The sequence below is a fragment of the Mauremys reevesii genome, linkage group 1, assembly GCF_016161935.1.
Source record: "Mauremys reevesii isolate NIE-2019 linkage group 1, ASM1616193v1, whole genome shotgun sequence".
NCBI lineage: Eukaryota > Metazoa > Chordata > Testudines > Geoemydidae > Mauremys > Mauremys reevesii.
The window spans coordinates 346,349,545-346,366,821 of record NC_052623.1 but is presented as its reverse complement, the minus strand read 5'-3'; the positions used below and the strand labels follow the sequence as shown (position 1 = coordinate 346,366,821).

Here is a 17,277-nt window from a genome sequence, read left to right as displayed (position 1 = left end):
TACTACCGAGCAGCACTTGCCTGACCTGCTGGGAGCACTGCATCTCCACCGGGTTCAGCCATGGAGCATCCATGCTGTGAGGTGAAGGGACTTGAGGTTCGGGTGGCTGAGGGAGCCCCGGTCCTGTGTGATCAGGTCCGGGAGCAGGGGCAGCGTCAGGGGCGCCTGAACTGACATGTGCAGGAGTGACGTGTACCAATGCTGGCGCGGCCACGCCGGAGCTATCAGGTTTACCCGCGCATGATCCCTGCGAATCTTCAAAATCACCCTGTGTATCAGGGGGATCGGAGGAAAGGCGTAGAGCAGACCGACCCCCCAAGACTGTAGGAAGGCGTCCGACAGAGACCCCCGACTGCGGCCCAGGAGGGAGCAGAACCGTCAGCACTTCCTGTTTTCCCTCGAGGCGAACAGGTCTAACCGGGGAAAGCCCCAGAGCCGGAAAATTGAGCACACCACATCCCATCGGAGGGACCACCCGTGACCCCGGAACGAGCGGCTGAGGGTGTCCGCCAAACCGTTCTGCTCCCCCGGAAGGTAGAACGCCGTCAGGTGGGTAGCATTGTGGACACAGAAATCCCACAGCGTGAGGGCTTCCCTGCACAGGGGAGAGGAGCGTGCACTCCCCGTTTGTTGATATAAAAAAGACTGCTGCCATGTTGTACGAGAGGACTGAAACACATCTGCCGGCCAGATGGGACCAGAAGGTCAAACAAGCCAGACGAACCGCTCTCAGCTCCCTGACATTGATATGCAACTCGAGGTCCTCCGGCGACCACAAGCCCTGCGTCCTGAGGTGTCCCAGGTGTGCTCCCCAACCCCGATCCGTGGTATCCGTTACCAGGGAGAGGGAGGGCTGAGGGGCAGCGAAGAGGACACCCATGCACACTTTCTGCGGGTCGAGCCACCACTGCAGCGAGCTTAGCACGAAGTGGGGAATGGACACCACCGAGACCAGGGGGTCCCTGGCCGGGCGATAAACTGTAGCTAACCAGGACTGTAGCGGGCGAAGCTGGAGTCTGGCATGGTCTACCACATAGGTGCACGCCACCATGTGACCAAACAGCCGGAGGCAAACTCACGCCGTGGTAATCGGGGCGCGGTGCAGCCCGAGGATAAGCTTGGAAATCGCCCGGAACCTGGATTCCGGCAGGTATGCTCTGGCGTGGGTGGAGTCCAGAACTGCTCCTATGAACTCTATTCATTGCGTTGGAGACAGGGTGGACTTGGCTTCGTTCAAGAGGAGGCTGAGATTGAGAAAGGTCCGCCTGATGAACAACACCTGGGTCTCCACCTGCTCCTTGGAGCGGCCCTTTATGAGCCAGTCGTCCAGGTAGGGGAATACCTGGATGCCCTGCCTGCGCAGGAAGGCCGCCACAACTGCCATGCACTTCGTGAAGACCCTGGGAGCAGCTGACAGGCCAAACAGGAGCACCGTGAACTGCAGATGGGCGTCGGCCACGACAAACCTGAGGTACCAACAGTGCCGGGGAATTATGGCAATGTGGAAATAAGTGTCCTTTAAGTCGAAGGCGGCATACCAATCTCCTGGATCCAGGGAGGGAATAATCAAGGACAGGGAGACCATGCGGAACTTGAGCTTTCACACAAACTTGTTCAGCCACCGCAAGTCTAGGATGGGTCTCAGGCCCCCTTTCGCCTTCGGTATTAGGAAATACCGGGAGTAGAAGCCTTTGCCCCTGAGCTTCCGAGGGACTTCCTCCACCACCCCTGCCTCCGTGAGGGACTTCACTTCTTGAGTTAGAAGTTGCTCGTGAGATGGGTCCCTGAAGGAGGACGGGGAGGGGGGCTGGTGGGGCGGGAGGGAGGAGAACTGGATAGAATATCCCCTCTCTATCGTGCGGAGCACCCAGCTGTCCGACGTGATTCGGGACCAGGCACGGTAGAAGGGGGACAGACGTGACCCAAAGGTAGGAGTGGAAGGATCCAGAGTCTCGATAGGTAGGTTGCCCTCAACTGTACCATCAAATAGGGGGTCTAGGCCCCGATGGTGGTCTGGATTGACCGGACGCCTGGCCGGAGGGGTGGCGTTGGTGGCACCTCCTGCCATTTCTGCCCCGCCTGCACCCCAGGTCCTGGCAAGTCTGTGGCTGGTATGGGCGAGGGGCCGTCTGCAGCCTAAACTGTCTGCGCTGGGTCGCAGGGGTATGCAAGCCCAGCGAGCGAAGCGTGGCCCTCGAGTCCTTTAGGCTATGCAGACGTTTGTCTGTCTTTTCTGAGAATAACATCTGCCCCTCGAAGGGGAGGCCTTGAATCGTCTGCTGGACCTCACAGGGCAGGCCCGAGGCCTGGAGCCAGGCTCCCCGCCGCATGACCAGGCCCGTGGCCAGGGTGCGCGAGGCTGAGTCCACCGCGTCTAAGGCAGCCTGGAGAGAGACTCGGGAGATCAGCTTCCCCTCCTCCACTAGGGCCGAAAACTCTGACCTCGAGTCCTGGGGAAGGAGCTCCGTAAACTTCGACATGGCTGAACACGTGTTATGACCATATCGGCTTACAATTGCCTGTTGGTTGGCAATGCGGAGTTGTAGGCCCGCCGTTGAGTACACCTTTCTACCAAAGAGCTCGAGTCTTTTAGCGTCCCTGCTCTTTGCTGTTGATCCCTGAAAGCCTTGGTGCTCCCACTGGTTGGCCGCATCCACTACCAGGGAGGGGTGGGAGGGGTGTACAGGTGTTCGTGCCCTTTAGAGGGGACGAAATAGCGCCACTCCGTTCTCTTGGCAGTAGGGGCCAGTGAGGCTGACGTTTGCCCTAAGGTGCGGGACGTATCCGCTATAGTCTTTATCAGCGGGAGAGCCACCCTGGATGGCCCTGAGGGAGCCAGGATGTCTACTACAGGGTCCGCGTCCACCTCGATTTCCTCAGCTTGGATTGCGAGGCTCTGAGCTGCTCGCCGGAACAGTTGTTGGAGGATTCAAGTGTCCTCTAGCGCCAGTGCCGCAGCCATGCCCGAGACCGCTTCGTCCGGGGAGGAAGACGAGGAAATTACATGGATCGGTCCTTCCTCCGGTGCATGCAGCCCTTCGGGGTCCTGCGGCGCACGGTACTGTGGTTGCGGTGCTGGTTCCAATCCTAAATGCGGCACCATGACCGGTACCGGGGTCACCAGTGAGCAGCTTGGCATATCGGGCGGTGCCTGCGGAGCCCGAACTGAAGCCGCTGCTGGTGCCGCTGCCCGGCTAGGGGGTGCTCAACTTGGAAATGGCACACCCCTGCCCGGCGACGGTGCCGGTGGAGGAGGCAGCTGCGCCAGGGCCACCAACGCCGAGGAGTCCGAGGCCGACCTTGATCGAGGACCAAACGCCTGGCCTACCGACTGGTGGTAGGCCCAGGGAGTCCAAAACAGCCACTGCGAGGGCACTGCCATTGTTGCTGCCACTGTGGGTAACGCCGGTGACTCACCCCCGAAACCGATCTCCTGCTCCGCAACCGGCTGGAGTGGTAGGAGTCTGCCTCTGAGTCTGAGGTCTCTGAGTACGAGGACCTGGGAGGAGCAGCACCCGGTGCCGTTGGAGAGCGGTGCGGAGGCAGCGGGGAGCCTCTTATCTGGTCCGGTGCCGCTTTAGCGGCGCAGTGCGGGGAGGGAGGCGACAGCATGGCCGGCTTGCCCCTTGATTGTACTGGGGGACGGACCACAGTAGGCAACTCCCTACGGTGCGGGGAGACCGGCACCGGGAGCCCCATCAAATCTGAGGCCGCCTCGAACGCCTCCAGCGTCGAAGGGAGGCGCAAGTCTCCACTGAGGTCCGGGGATCTAGGCTGGTCCGGACTCGACCTCCCTCTCTGCGGTGCGGGAATCGACGGAGCCGCCGAGGGCTGTAGCCCAGCCTGTCCGCTTGCACCTGCGGACGGCGTCGGCCTCACATCCTGGTGGGGTGACCGTTCCCTCACTGGCTTTCTCTTCTTGGCGGGTACCTGCGATGGTGAGCGATGCCGCACTGAGGCCAACTTCCTATGACCTGACTCCGTCCGGTGCCGGGTCTTTGACGACTTGGCCTGGGCCCTAAGTCCTGATGCCGGTGCCGGGGCGCTCCACACCGAGGAAGACGTGCTGTGCACTGCCTCAGCCGGTTCCAAGTCCGAGGGTGGCCTCAGGGCAGCCTCCATCAGGAGGACTCTAAGTCTTTGAGCCCTGTCCTTGAGAGTTCTTGGGCGGAAGCCTCTACAGATAGAGCACCGGTCTTTTTGGTGGCTCTCTCCGAGGCACCTCAAACAAGCCGAGTGCGGGTCACTCTTGGGCATGAATTTCCCGCAGTCCTTGCAGAGTTTAAACCCGGGGGACCCGGGCATGCCCCAGCGGGCGACAAAAACTTGTGGGGGGACCCCCCAACTACGAAGAACTATATACAACAATCTAAGTAAGCTAACTATAATGCAACTATATACACGGACTATACATAAGGATAGGACACTGCAAACTTGCTATGCGCAAGAGAAGTTCCACCTAGCCGTCACCAGCGGTAAGAAGGAACTGAGGGGGTGGAGGGTCAGCAGGCCCCTTTATAGGGTGCCGTAGTGGCGCCACTCCAGGGGGCGCCAGGGCCGACCCTATGGACGCTGCTAGGGGAAAATCTTCCAGCTAGCATGCACGCGGCGCGCGCACACCTACTTTGAATGGACATGAACAACCACTCGAAGAAGAATAAATAAAACCTGACTGGTTGTAAGACATGGGCACCTCAATATAAATGAGAGAAAAATGACAAAAATAGCCCTGAAGCAACTTACATACATCTGAAACTTAAGTTCATCAAACCATCAGCAAAAACACGAAGAGAAAAAAAAATAAAGCAAGCTCTCCTAATGTTAATGTGTACTGAACTTGATGCAGATTATCACAGAATATTTTAGGAGAAAGCTATTTATTTTTGAACTTGCCAGAGGAAGCCCACATTTCAAGTTCTAATAGTCAATGCCAAAATTACACTATTAACAGGAGCACTTACTTTGTCATACTTGGCAACTATCTCAGCTCGTTCTTGGGCAAGTTTGATAGCAGCATCCTGCTCGGCATCTGAATCTGTTCAGGATTAAAATAAAAAGTAACTGAGGTTTGCTCTCTCTGTAATCAAGAATTGTTGAAAAGTAATTAGAGAATAAATCTTATCACATAGAGACTTAGGTCTCGGAGGACCAAAATGAATATAGCAAAATGAAATATGGTGGTATAACCTGAAAAGTAACAATTTGAATACTGTTCAAGATCAATAAAATTGTACACTGTTCCAACTGCTGAACGGATGTAACTTCAACTCTCAAACCTGTAATCTAACAACATATTTTATTTCTATACCATTATGAGAAACGGAACAGCTAAAGCTTCTTGTGATAAGATGCATTAGGAACTTGAGAGATACCACTACTGAGTTTTTGTGATTCTTTCACAATTTTCACTAGCCATAGTGCTTCATTCACTGATTTTCTTTTTTTAAAATTACATCCATCATGATTTGTGATATTACAATGCTATCTTAGGCCGATGCTGAAGTATTTTCTCTAACCTTTCCACAAGATGGACATTAAATCTTGAAAAGAACTGGAAGACTGAAGGCCTCAGGGCTAAAACTCCTACATGCGCCTTACCCTTAAGAACTCAGATATTGCAAATAATGCTACATGTTATAGCCACTTTTAAAAAAAAATTAATGGTGTATGGGTAATTCCCAAGATTCATAAAGTGACAGGATTCGAATACACCAGAACTATTAAGTAGCAGTGCTTGAATTAACTCTTAGGACACTGGCTATTCCCAAGGAAGCGGTGAAGGAAGAGATGAGTCATATCAGGAACTGAAGCTGGGGCAAGAAAGAGCAAGTGCAGCGGAACAGCATGACACATCAGGATGGTAGGTCTGACACACGAGAGGAGATGGAGCCTTCCAGCCGACTGATGAGGTAGCATGGGACCTTCCAACCAACTGATGAGAAAGTAACATTTCAGTGTAGCACTGGGGGTCAAAGCATTAGAAAGGATCTTGTTGACTGAGAGAAGGGAGTAGACAATAGAATAAGAGACTGAACAACTAGACTAGCTTATCTGGCTCCAATCCCAAAGTAAAAAGTACACTTAACCTTTAGTTTTCCAGTCGTAAAGGAGACATGTAAGAAAGTTAAGATATCTTACCAACCAACATTTGACAATGATCAAGTAACTAATTCAAAAATGGTTATGGCATCAGAATTAATGAAGGAAACCATCTTCCACCAATGGAAGATTTTCATCTTTTTTTTTTTAATAGCAATATATTTTGAAAAAACAGCTATCAAAAAAGATTTGGTATTTAAAGAATACATTCATTTCAAAACTGTATTTTCATTCACCATTTAGTCCTTGAAGTGGGCATCCTTGTAGCGTATTATTTCTCTAGAAAGGGAACATTCCCAAAGTATATGCCATGAAAAATGGTAAATTGTAAGGGATTCTATATAAAAGCATCATATTCCAAGGACAGACTTTTTACTGACATACTTTTCACTATTTGTTCAACCCTTATATTTCCTTATGGGATTTATTATGACTATTTTCCAGGACAATGGCTTTCCTAGATATTTCCACTAACCCGATTACAAATAAAGGCAGAACATTCTTGAGAAGCGCACATATTTTCTTACTGATACCTGACTCAATATAATATTAACTGTGACAAATGGATTGTAATGAGCAATGAATTTCAGTTGAGTACCCCTTAATACGAAAGAGAAAAAGATAAAAGCTTAAATATCTTAACCAAGGAACCAGTTAAAGGAAATCGCTGTTAGAAAATACTTTTTAACACATTAAGTTTTGCATTTGATGTGGTGGTTTTGGTTTTTTTGTTCTTTTAAAACCACAGCTGATAGAATAAAACATGATCTGCAATCAGGTTTTGGGCAACATACAGTACCTGTATAGTAACTCCTCGCTTAACTTTGTAGTTATGTTCCTGAAAAATGCTACTTTAAGTGAAACAATGTTAAGTGAATCCAATTTCCCCACAAGAATTAATGTAAATGGGGGTGGGGGAGTGTTGGATTCCAGGGAAATTTTTTTCACCAGACAAAAGACTACATATATACACACACATACATATACACAGTATAAATTTTAAACAAACAATTTAATACTGTACACAGCAATGATGATTGTGAAGCTTGGTTGAGGTGGTGAAGTCTGAGGGTGCAATATTTCCCAGGGAATGCCTTACTGCTAAATGACGAACTAGCACTCAGCTGAGCCCTCAAGGGTTAACACATTGTCGTTAATGTAGCCTCACCACTCTACAAGGCAGCAGGAATGGAGGGAGGGAAGACAGCATGGCAGAGAGAAACAGAGACACACACCATGTGTGTGAGAGAGAGAGACTTGCATTGCCTCTTTAAGTTCGCTGACCCCACTCTAAGTACATTGCCTTTTTAAGTAGATCAGCAAGTTGAGACAGCAGCTGCTGCTAGCAAACTCCCTCCGGTGGGGGAAGGGACAGCTGAACTGCCCAGCAATGGATAGCCTGCTGGGCGGCTGCACAGGGAATTTAGGGGACCTTGGAGCCGATAGGGGGGCTGCCAGTCCACCCTGGTTCCAAGCCCCCACCAGCTAGCTCCAACGGGCTGCTTTTTCTGCAAGCAGTGGACAAAGCAGGCAGCTGCCAAACAACATTATAAGGGAGCATTGGGCAACTTTAAATGAGCATGTTCTCTAATTGATCAGCAACATAACAACGAAACAACGTTAACCTGGATGACCTTATGTGAGAAGTTACTGTATTAAAAGATTCCATGACTGTCATTCTGTAGCCTAGAATGTCTGTTGAGACAGTGTGAAGCAATGGAAATGGCTATACGCATGGTTGAGAGCTCTTTTTGTTTAGATACCACCAGTTTGAATTATCACTGGAATTTGCTGCCTGTTACCATACAATATTTAAGTTCTCAGCCATTTCAACTTTACAAATTGCACCTGCGTGAAAGGCTTTCAGGTACCGTCAATCCAATCACCACACTTACTTTCCAGCTAAGTTGCATGCACAATATTGTGTGTTGTATGAGAGACACTGCACACATTGTGCATTATTTGGCCCAACTGCCACAGTTCTTACAGCATGGGCTTTTGCCTAATATAAGAAATAGTGTTCTATACTCCCAGTTTCTCAGGTATCTATCCAAATTCCTATGCCCTCCCATCAGCAGAGTACAAAAATCTACAACAAGACCACAAAGACCACCACCTTTCAAAAAGAAATCTAACAAGTTCCACTCCTGAGGGAATTCTGCACCAAAAATTAGACATTCTGCTAAAAAAAAAAAAAAAAAAAACCACCCACCTGCACACAGTATTTTAAAATTCTGCAAATATTATTTGTCAATAAATAAATGTGGAGGCTCCAGCATGGTAGTGGGGAGCACAGGCCACTGGCTGCACGGAGGTGGGAGATCACCCTCCAAGCCCTACCTCCTGGGTCACTGGCTCGGCAGTGATGCTGCACCCAAGTGCCCCAGCGCAAGAGCTGGCCTGCTCCAGCGGTCCTTGGCTGGGAGTTGCAGAGTGCTCCCCACTGCCACCAGATTGGCAGTGAGTGAACAACAATGGACAGGTCACCGATGCAAAACAATCAGGGTCACTTGGATGGCTGGATGCAACGAATCAAAACATATTTTACATAGCCTAACTCAAGGAAAGAATGCAGTCCATACTCACAGGATATGGGACTGTATTCTGGAATGTGACTTCAAAAGGGACTACAAAGTCATTGTAGATAGCCACCAGAATATGAGCTACTACTCGGTGATGATGTCACCAAAAAAAGGACTAACAATACTTGGATGTATTAACCAAGATTAACACTGAGAAGGAGTAATATATTACCCCTGTGTACAGCACTGGTGAGACCACTAGTGTAATATTGTGTCCATGCTTTTAAAGGGGAATTGAAAAATTGGAGATGGTAAGGGAAAAAAGTTAGAGCTATAAAAATGATTAGTGAACATCAGGGAAAACATTCCTCACAAGGAGAGACTAAATGAACTCAATCTATTTAACTAATCAAGGAGAAGATTAAGAAGTGACTTATCTTTCTATGACATATTTTAGTGCAACCATAAAGTTGGTGGGCTGCACACAGGAATCCCCAAGTGAAATTAATGGTCTGCATTATACAGGACACGAATATGATCATAACAGTTCCATGTGGCCTCAATATATATGAATGATGATTAACAATAATCACATTTGTCATGGTCCATTGTGGTATTGATTGGATTTTGTTTCTTTAAAGATATTAAAAAAAACCCGCTGATAAGAACACATGAAAAACAAACTTCCTGGTTAGTTAAAAGGCTCTAATCACAGTCAGTTTATAGTCATTCTTGAGCATATGTTTAATAGCTAAACAGGGAATATGGAGGAGCGGTGGGGAGAGGAGAATGTTACTTTTATATTAGGAGGGAAAACACTCTGAGAACAACACTTGGAAATAAAGCAGCTCATCTTGTACATTTGACTTTTCCACATTGGTGCGCTATTTTCAAATCAAACCCAAAGGCTAACCTTAAGTAAGAAAGGTTGAAAACTCTTGTGTTTCTACATCGTGTTAGAGATATATACTGTCAGGCTTCAAAGATTAAGTCCCCTATTTATCCACAGAACAGGAACAGTACTGACACCACCAGTGCAGGTTTCTAATGCACCAATGCACCTCCAACCTGACCTGAAGAAACCCGAAACTTCCAAGCCCATTTAATACTTGACCTCTCTTCTGAGGCTGTCAACAAAGGTGCCAATTAGTGCTAGTATTTTTAGATGTGTTCACTTGTCCATAAAAAAAATGGACTCCAACTGCTAACTAACTTCATACAGAACACTAGAAAGCAGCAGCTATCTTATTTCCAGCTCATCTTCTATTTTTAAATTAATCAAAGGGACAGTAAGGCCTGCTGAACTGGGTAGCTGTAGACTGGCATCAGAATTAAGGTTGCCAACTGTCTAATCATACAAACCCAAACACCCCTGCCCTTCCCCCCACACCCCTTCCCTGAGGCCCTGCCCCTTCTCCAAGGCCCCACCTCACTCAATCCATCCCCCCTCCCTCCATTGCTCGTTCTCCCCCACCCTCACTCACTTTCACTGGGCTGGGGCAGTAGGTTGGAGTGCGGGCTCTGGGCTGGGGCTGAGGATTGGGGTGCAGGAGGGGGTGAGGGTTACAGGCTCTGGGAGGGAGTTTAGGTGCAGGAGGGAGCACCGGACTGGGGCAGGGGGTTGGGGAGAAGGAGAGGTGAGCTCTCTGGCCAGGCAGCACTTAGCCCCGCTGCCCGGGAGCCACCTGAGGTAAGGCAGGCTCCCTGGCTCCCCTGGCCCCGTGCCATTCCAGGAAGCAGCCAGGGAGCCTGCCTTAGCCCTGGTGCAGGAGGCATTGGCTGCAGTTCCTAGCCAATGGGAGCTGCGGAGTCATGCGCTGTCCCCACCCCCAGTGCCGGAAGACCTCTTGCTTCCCCACCCCCCCACCCTATGGGCTGCAGGGACCCTGCCCTTCACCCCACTGCACTGCCGGACTTTTAGCATCTAAAATTTCCTGGTTTGGCTCCCATAGCCTCTGGGAGCTAGAGCCCGATTCCGGGAGACGCCCAACGAAACCAGGAGGGTTGGCAACCCTAATCAGAACAGGTCCACTGCTTCCTCCTCTGCTGCTCTGAGCAATATTTAGCACGGACAACTTATTTTTCTCCCCCCTCCCCCCAACTTGGGCACTTAGGAGATCCTCTTGTTTCAGGAAGAGTTAGAACACCTTCCGAAAACAGGAAGTAGGATTGGACACCCGGATGAAACAAGCTGATGATGGAAGGCATAACAGTTCATAGCCTTATTCAAGAGATGTAGGCAACAAATTTTGAGGCCTAAATAGATCTTCTGTAAAAGGAGGGCAAACAAGTTTCGGATGTCAGCATTACTTACTAGAGACAAAGCCACAAGTGAGTTACGGAAGTCATCCCAAATGAATATAAATAAAACTTCTATGACAACCAGGTTTCCTGTATGTGTCATATTTTAAATGAAAACAATATTTTAGAAGAGGTTCTATAAATGTTGCGACTCTTGCATCTCTCCACCTGTTAGCGAGTCCAAGCATACTGGATCTCAGAGGAAAACAAATCAGAAACTTCAAATTTAAGAAACCTCTAAAACTGATATAAAATAGATTTCCTATACATAAGGGCCAAGATTTTCTTTAAAAATATATTCAAAGCTAAAACTAGGGTGACCAGATGTCCAGTTTTCAACCGGAACACCCAGTCAAAAAGAGGTCCTAGCACTGCTGACCAGGCCGTTGACTGTCCAGTTGGCAGCACCATGCAGCAGGGCTGGCAGGCTCCCTGCTAACCTCCATGCCATGCTGCTCCTGGGAAGCAGCCAGCATGTCCCCCCTCCGATTCCTATGAGTAGGGGCAGCCAGGGGGGTCCGCACTGCCACTGGGAGGGGTGGCGTCTGTGGACGGGGCAGCGTGCAGAGCCGCCTGGCCGTGCCTCCACGTAGGAGCTGAAGGAGGGACATACTGCTGCTTCTGGGAGCTGCTTGAGGTAAGCACTGCATGGAGCCTGAACCCCTGAAGCCCCCTCTCCCATGCCCCAACCCCCTGCCCCAACCCTGATCTCCCTCTGCACCCCATATCCCTCATCCCCGGCCCAACATCAGAGCCCACACACACACACACACCCCACACCACAACCTCCTGTCCCAGCCCGGAGCCCCAGCCCGCACCCGAAACCCCTCGGCTTCACCCCCAGCCTGGAGCCCCCTCCTGCACTCCAAGTCCCTCATACCAGGCCCCACCCCAGAGCCCATACCCCCAGATGGAGCCCTCACCACTTCCCGCATCCCAGCCCCCTGAGCCAGCCTGGTCAAAATGAGTGCATGAGTGAGGGTGGGGATAGCGAGTGACAGAGGGAGGGGAGGATGGAGTGAGAGGGGCTGGGTCCTCGGAAAAGAGGTGGGACATCGACGGGGCCTTGGAGGAGGGGCAGGTTTTGTGTGAGCAGAAAGTTGGCAACCCTAGTTAAAACTCCTAAATCCATATTTAGGACGCCTATATAAGTGACCTGATTTTTAGAGAACTGAGTACCAAGCAGTTCTCACTTAAATGCTTTTCAGAGAAAAAGGAGAGAGAACAGACAACTGAAGACAACTCTGGAAAATAGATAACTCTGAAGTATTCTAGGAAAGTAAAAGAAAATTGCAGTGAACCTAGGAAGGGACAGAAGGTTCTAAACAAAAGCAAGAGAGATGTAGTAAAACTAATAAATACATAACTGAAATGCATTTATCTCTGAAGTAGAACACAGCAGTGACTTAGCTACTGAAATGCGTACAGTAACACTATTTATCACTTAACGAAACAGAGAAGAAGAATGTATTCAAATGAAAATAAAGAATAAACCACACTACTTTTAAAAAAAAATCTGAATAAGACTGCATGTGCACATACTATAATGAAGGGTAACCCCCTTTTCCGCCCCCCCGCCGGGTTTTTCCTTTTAGGATAAACATTCAAAGAACAAGATCACTGAAGGAGAAATGGTACTTAAACAATATATCTCTCTGCAATGTAATTTACAAAGTCTAATGTTTAACACAGTTAAGACAGAACATGTCAATCTCACAAGCCCTACACAGTGAATACACACTCAGCTACCTCAAAAGAATACTGAAAACTGAGAGACAACAGAACTGTGCAAAAAGGACAATATATTAGCACAACATATTTTCTCAGGTCGTTTGCTGATTATAAAATGGTTCTATGTATACACTCCTATTTAAGGACTGGATCTCAGTTCACATTAAGGGTACTTTTATAAGTAGTTCATAAAGAGTCAATAAATGATTAAAAGATGCTATAAACATGTTACAGATATGAGTGGTATGTGTTATAGAAGATTATAAGTTACTGATGATTTTGTACCCTGGCTACAGGTAACCTATTGACATGTTGGAGTATATAGCTATTTATATAGCAAATGATTAACCATTTATTAAAGCATCTATTTATCATTTATTAATCCTTTATAAGTTTATAAATTGGCCTGCAAGAAACTTGACACCACAATGTTTTCTCCAGAAAGTAACACTAGTGTCTCCCTTTCCCTATCAATAAAAGATACCTACCCCCCTTTCTCTACCCATTGTCATTTATAGTTTATCAGATTTGCCTCTCTCCAATCAATGCTCCACACTTCACTCTGCAATAAGGATCATAACTTGGATCCTACCAAACTCACAGCCATGAAAAATGCATCATGGACCATGAAAAATCTGGTCTCCCTCCATGAAATCTGGTCTTGTGTGCGCTTTTACTCTATACTATATAGATTTCAGGGGGGAGACTAGCATTTCTCAAATTGGGGGTCCTGACCCCAAAGGGAGTTGCTAGGGGGTCAGTATTGTCACCCTTCTATGCTGCCTTCAGAGCAGGGCGGCCAGGGAGCGGCAGCTGTTGGTTGGGCACCCAGCTAGGAAGGCAGCGCCCCGCCAGCAGCAGCGCAGAAGTAAGGGTTGCAATAACCACACCATGCCATCCTTACTTCTGCGCTGCTGCTAACAGCAACTGTGCCTTGAGAGCTGGGCTTGTGGCCAGCAGCTGCCACTCTCCAGCTGTCCAGCTCTGAAGGCAGCGATGCCGCCAGCAGCAGCACAGAAGTAAGGGTAGCAGTACTGCAACCCCCTCTTACAGTAATCTTGCGAGCACCCCGTAACTCCTTTCTGGGTCAGGACCCATACAATTACAGCACTGTGAAATTTCAGATTTAAATAGCTGAAATCCTGAAATTTACCATTTTTAAAATCCTATGACCATGAAATTGACCAAAATGGACCATGAATTTAGTAGGGCCATAATCGGAACACTAATCCAAATAAGCACAGAAGAACTAGTAAAATGAGCAGCATGGGCTGCTGAAGCACAGCATTACATTTTCTGCAATTAAAGTTATGAAAAAGTTACTGAATTTTAAGATGTCCAACAAACTGCCCTACAAACAAAAGACTATCAGAGAGCACTGGGCTGGGAATCAAGTGAACTAGGTTATAATCTCAGCTCTGCCAATGATTCACTATTACTTCACTGTGCCTCAGTTCCATCTGTTAGTTTTAATTAGTTGCTGAAAGACTAAGTTAATTTAGTTCTGTAAACTTCAAGGTGCTCAGATGAAAGGTGCAATAAAAGTAAAAAGGATCATTATATTATTTCATATATATGGAAAAGGAGTGCCCCACTATCTGGTCATTTTCTCCACCATGATTCATTTGCAGCTGCAGGGGTAAAAAGGAACCAAAGAGCCATGGAAGATGCAAAGTTATTTCCCATTACTTCACTCAAATTCTTGCTTGTTTGCACATACCACAGCACAAACAGCCAGCTGCATTGGTATAAACTACTAACTGCAGGCACCATTAACAGCTGTTCTGTATCTGCAACACCCCATTCAAAGCTCATCTCAGAACGATGTTTGGAGGGTTTGGGGGTTTTTTTAAACTGTGGTCAAATCAGAAGGTTCTTTTAATGACAATAATATTAATTCTCCCTTCCTATTTTAAAATCACAGTACTTTACTGTGAGTAACTGACATATTTGGCCACTGCACTCTGACCGAAGGAATATCGGACTCCTACAAACCATCAGTCACGGAGTTTCCGGGCGATGCTCTGCAACTGCTCCCCCCAAAGCCAGTCAGGACTTTGGGGAGCCTCCTCTCCCTTGGAGCATTCAGCATATGCCTCTCCATATGCTTCCCACAGCGAGCCCACCCAGGCCAGGTCCTGGGGAAACCAGAGGGTCCTGCCCCACCCCCACCCCTGACTTCGCAGTCAGACGTGACTCTTAGCCAGCCGGTAAAACAGAGGTTTATTTAGATGACAAACAGGTCTTGCCGGTACAGACAACAGGACCCACTTTAGTTAGGTCCATCCGGGGGCCCCAGGGAAGCCCAAGCCCCATTGGGGCGCCCCTCTCCATTTCCCAGCCAGTTTCAAACTGCAAACTCCCTCCAGCCTCTCACCTCAGCCTCCCCCCGGCTCCTCCCCCAGCCTTTGTGTCCTTTGTTCAGTGTCCCAGGCAGACGTGTCACCTGGCCTTCAACCCCCCCTCCTGGGTTCTCAGGTTACATGCTCAGGTAAAAAGAACAGGAGTACTTGTGGCACCTTAGAGACTAACAAATTTGAGCATAAGCTTTCGTGGGCTACAGCCCACTTCTTCGGATGCTCAAGTATGCTCCCTTCCCCAAGGCAGGCAGTCCCAACTCCCCTGCAACCTTCCCAGGTCAATACTCCCCACTCAGCATTCACATAACACAGCCAGAACATTCCCACTTTGTCAGACCATCCTCAAACCACTCACCACACAAAGGGCCAGCTTCCTTCAGGACACAACTGAGTTCCTCCACAAACTCCGCAGCATTTAGAGCCTCCCTCACAACACTATCCTTGCCACCATGGATGCCACTTCCCGATACACCAACATCCTTCACAATAACAGCATAGATGGCTGCCTCAAATATTTACAAGACAATGGACAACCCTCAGATATCCACCCGATCACCAAACTCATCCATTTCATCCTCAACCACAACAATTTTACATTCAAAAACAAAAACTTTGTCCAAACCACGGGAACAGCCATAGGTACTAGGATGGTTCCCCAATATGCCAACCTCCTCATGGTCCACCTTGAAGAAAAAATTCTGAACAAATACAACAAAGCCTATGAAACGCCTGAGATTCACCGATTACATTTTCATCCTCTGGACAGATGACAAACTCCCTCAGATTTCCACCATAACTTCAACAACCACCATCACTCCATTAAATTCTTTCTGGAACACTCCCATATCAGTTTTTCTGGAACACTCCCATATCAGTCAACTTCCTGGACACTACAATCAGCTTCAACAATGGAACTCTACAGACAACCATATACAAGAAACCCACAGATCCTACCAACCATATACAAGAAACCCACCTACCAAGTAACCACCTCAAACACACAAAGAAATCTACATGTAGTCCACTACATGCATCCGATGAAGTGGGTATTCACCCACGAAAGCTCATGCTCCAAAACGTCTGTTAGTCTATAAGGTGCCACAAGACTCTTTGCTGCTTTTACAGATCCAGACTATCACGGCTACCCTCTGATACAAAGAAATGTGTTATCTACAGCCAGGTATTCAGATACCACAGAATATGCTGATGATCACAAAGCAATCACTCTATATCTGACCTATCAATCATCATCCTCAAAGGAAACCTGCACAACATTTTCAAGAGATGAGCCTGGGAGTTAAATTCATTACTTTCCGAAGAAGTGGGCTGTAGCCCACGAAAGCTTATGCTCAAATAAATTTGTTAGTCTCTAAGGTGCCACAAGTACTCCTGTTCTTATTACTTTCCTAGACACTAAAAATCATGAACTAATGAGAAACTGGATTTATGACTCATTACAACAATCTGTAACCCACTAACCCTCCTTTTTCTCCTGTGACTACAGAGATGTTAACAGGCCACTGTATCTTGCATGGTCCCTAGAATAGATGCTAACTACTTATGCTAAACTATCTGTTTCATCTTGTATTTAGCTGTGACCATCTTGGTACCTTTCCCAGCCCGGAAGAAGAGTTCAGTGTAGCTCAAAAGCTTGTCTCTCACCAACAGAAGTTGGTCCAATAAAAAAAATATTATCTCACCTACCTTGTCTCTCCATTTTAAAAATAATAATTTATCATGGCAAATATCTACACACACAAAACCTATTCTAAACAGGTGTTGGAAAATATTAAACCCCTTTTATTGTATTTACTTCATATATATATATATACATACATACACACACACACACACACACACTTTTCAAAGGCAGATTTTCTGAGCTGTGAAAACAAGTTAAAATTAAGGTTGGAAAAAGTTGAAATACTACTTAAATAATAAGACTTGTCAGAAAATAAATGGTTTAAAATTTAAATATATTTCTTCAAATTTCTATTGTTAATGCCAGGGTGATTTATTTTAGTACTATTAGATATCCATATTGAAAATCATCAGCAAAGTAAAACAGACATTAGATATGCTAGGATAGTGAGCAACCTCTTCTAATTCTTAAGGAAGCTAAATAAGAATTAGAGAGTCTTAAATTAAAAAAAAATTACCATTCTTTAGATTTTGATTTCCTGTCTGGTCCTGGTAATTATACACGGTCTTAGTCTTCATGGCATAAATTTATATTTACTTTTGGATCACATTCTAAATTACTG

At 47.4% G+C, this 17,277-nt stretch overlaps 1 protein-coding gene across 11 annotated transcripts in view; it reads right to left on the bottom strand.

The window, feature by feature from the left end:
• Positions 1-17,277, bottom strand: part of USP6NL (USP6 N-terminal like) — a 211,738-nt gene that overhangs the window by 111,896 nt on the left and 82,565 nt on the right. For all 11 annotated transcript variants that reach the window (XM_039519456.1, XM_039519458.1, XM_039519465.1 and 8 more), the window contains one exon: positions 4,962-5,035. In XM_039519456.1, coding sequence (XP_039375390.1) covers positions 4,962-5,035 — 74 coding nt within the window. The remainder of the gene's footprint in view (positions 1-4,961; positions 5,036-17,277) is intronic.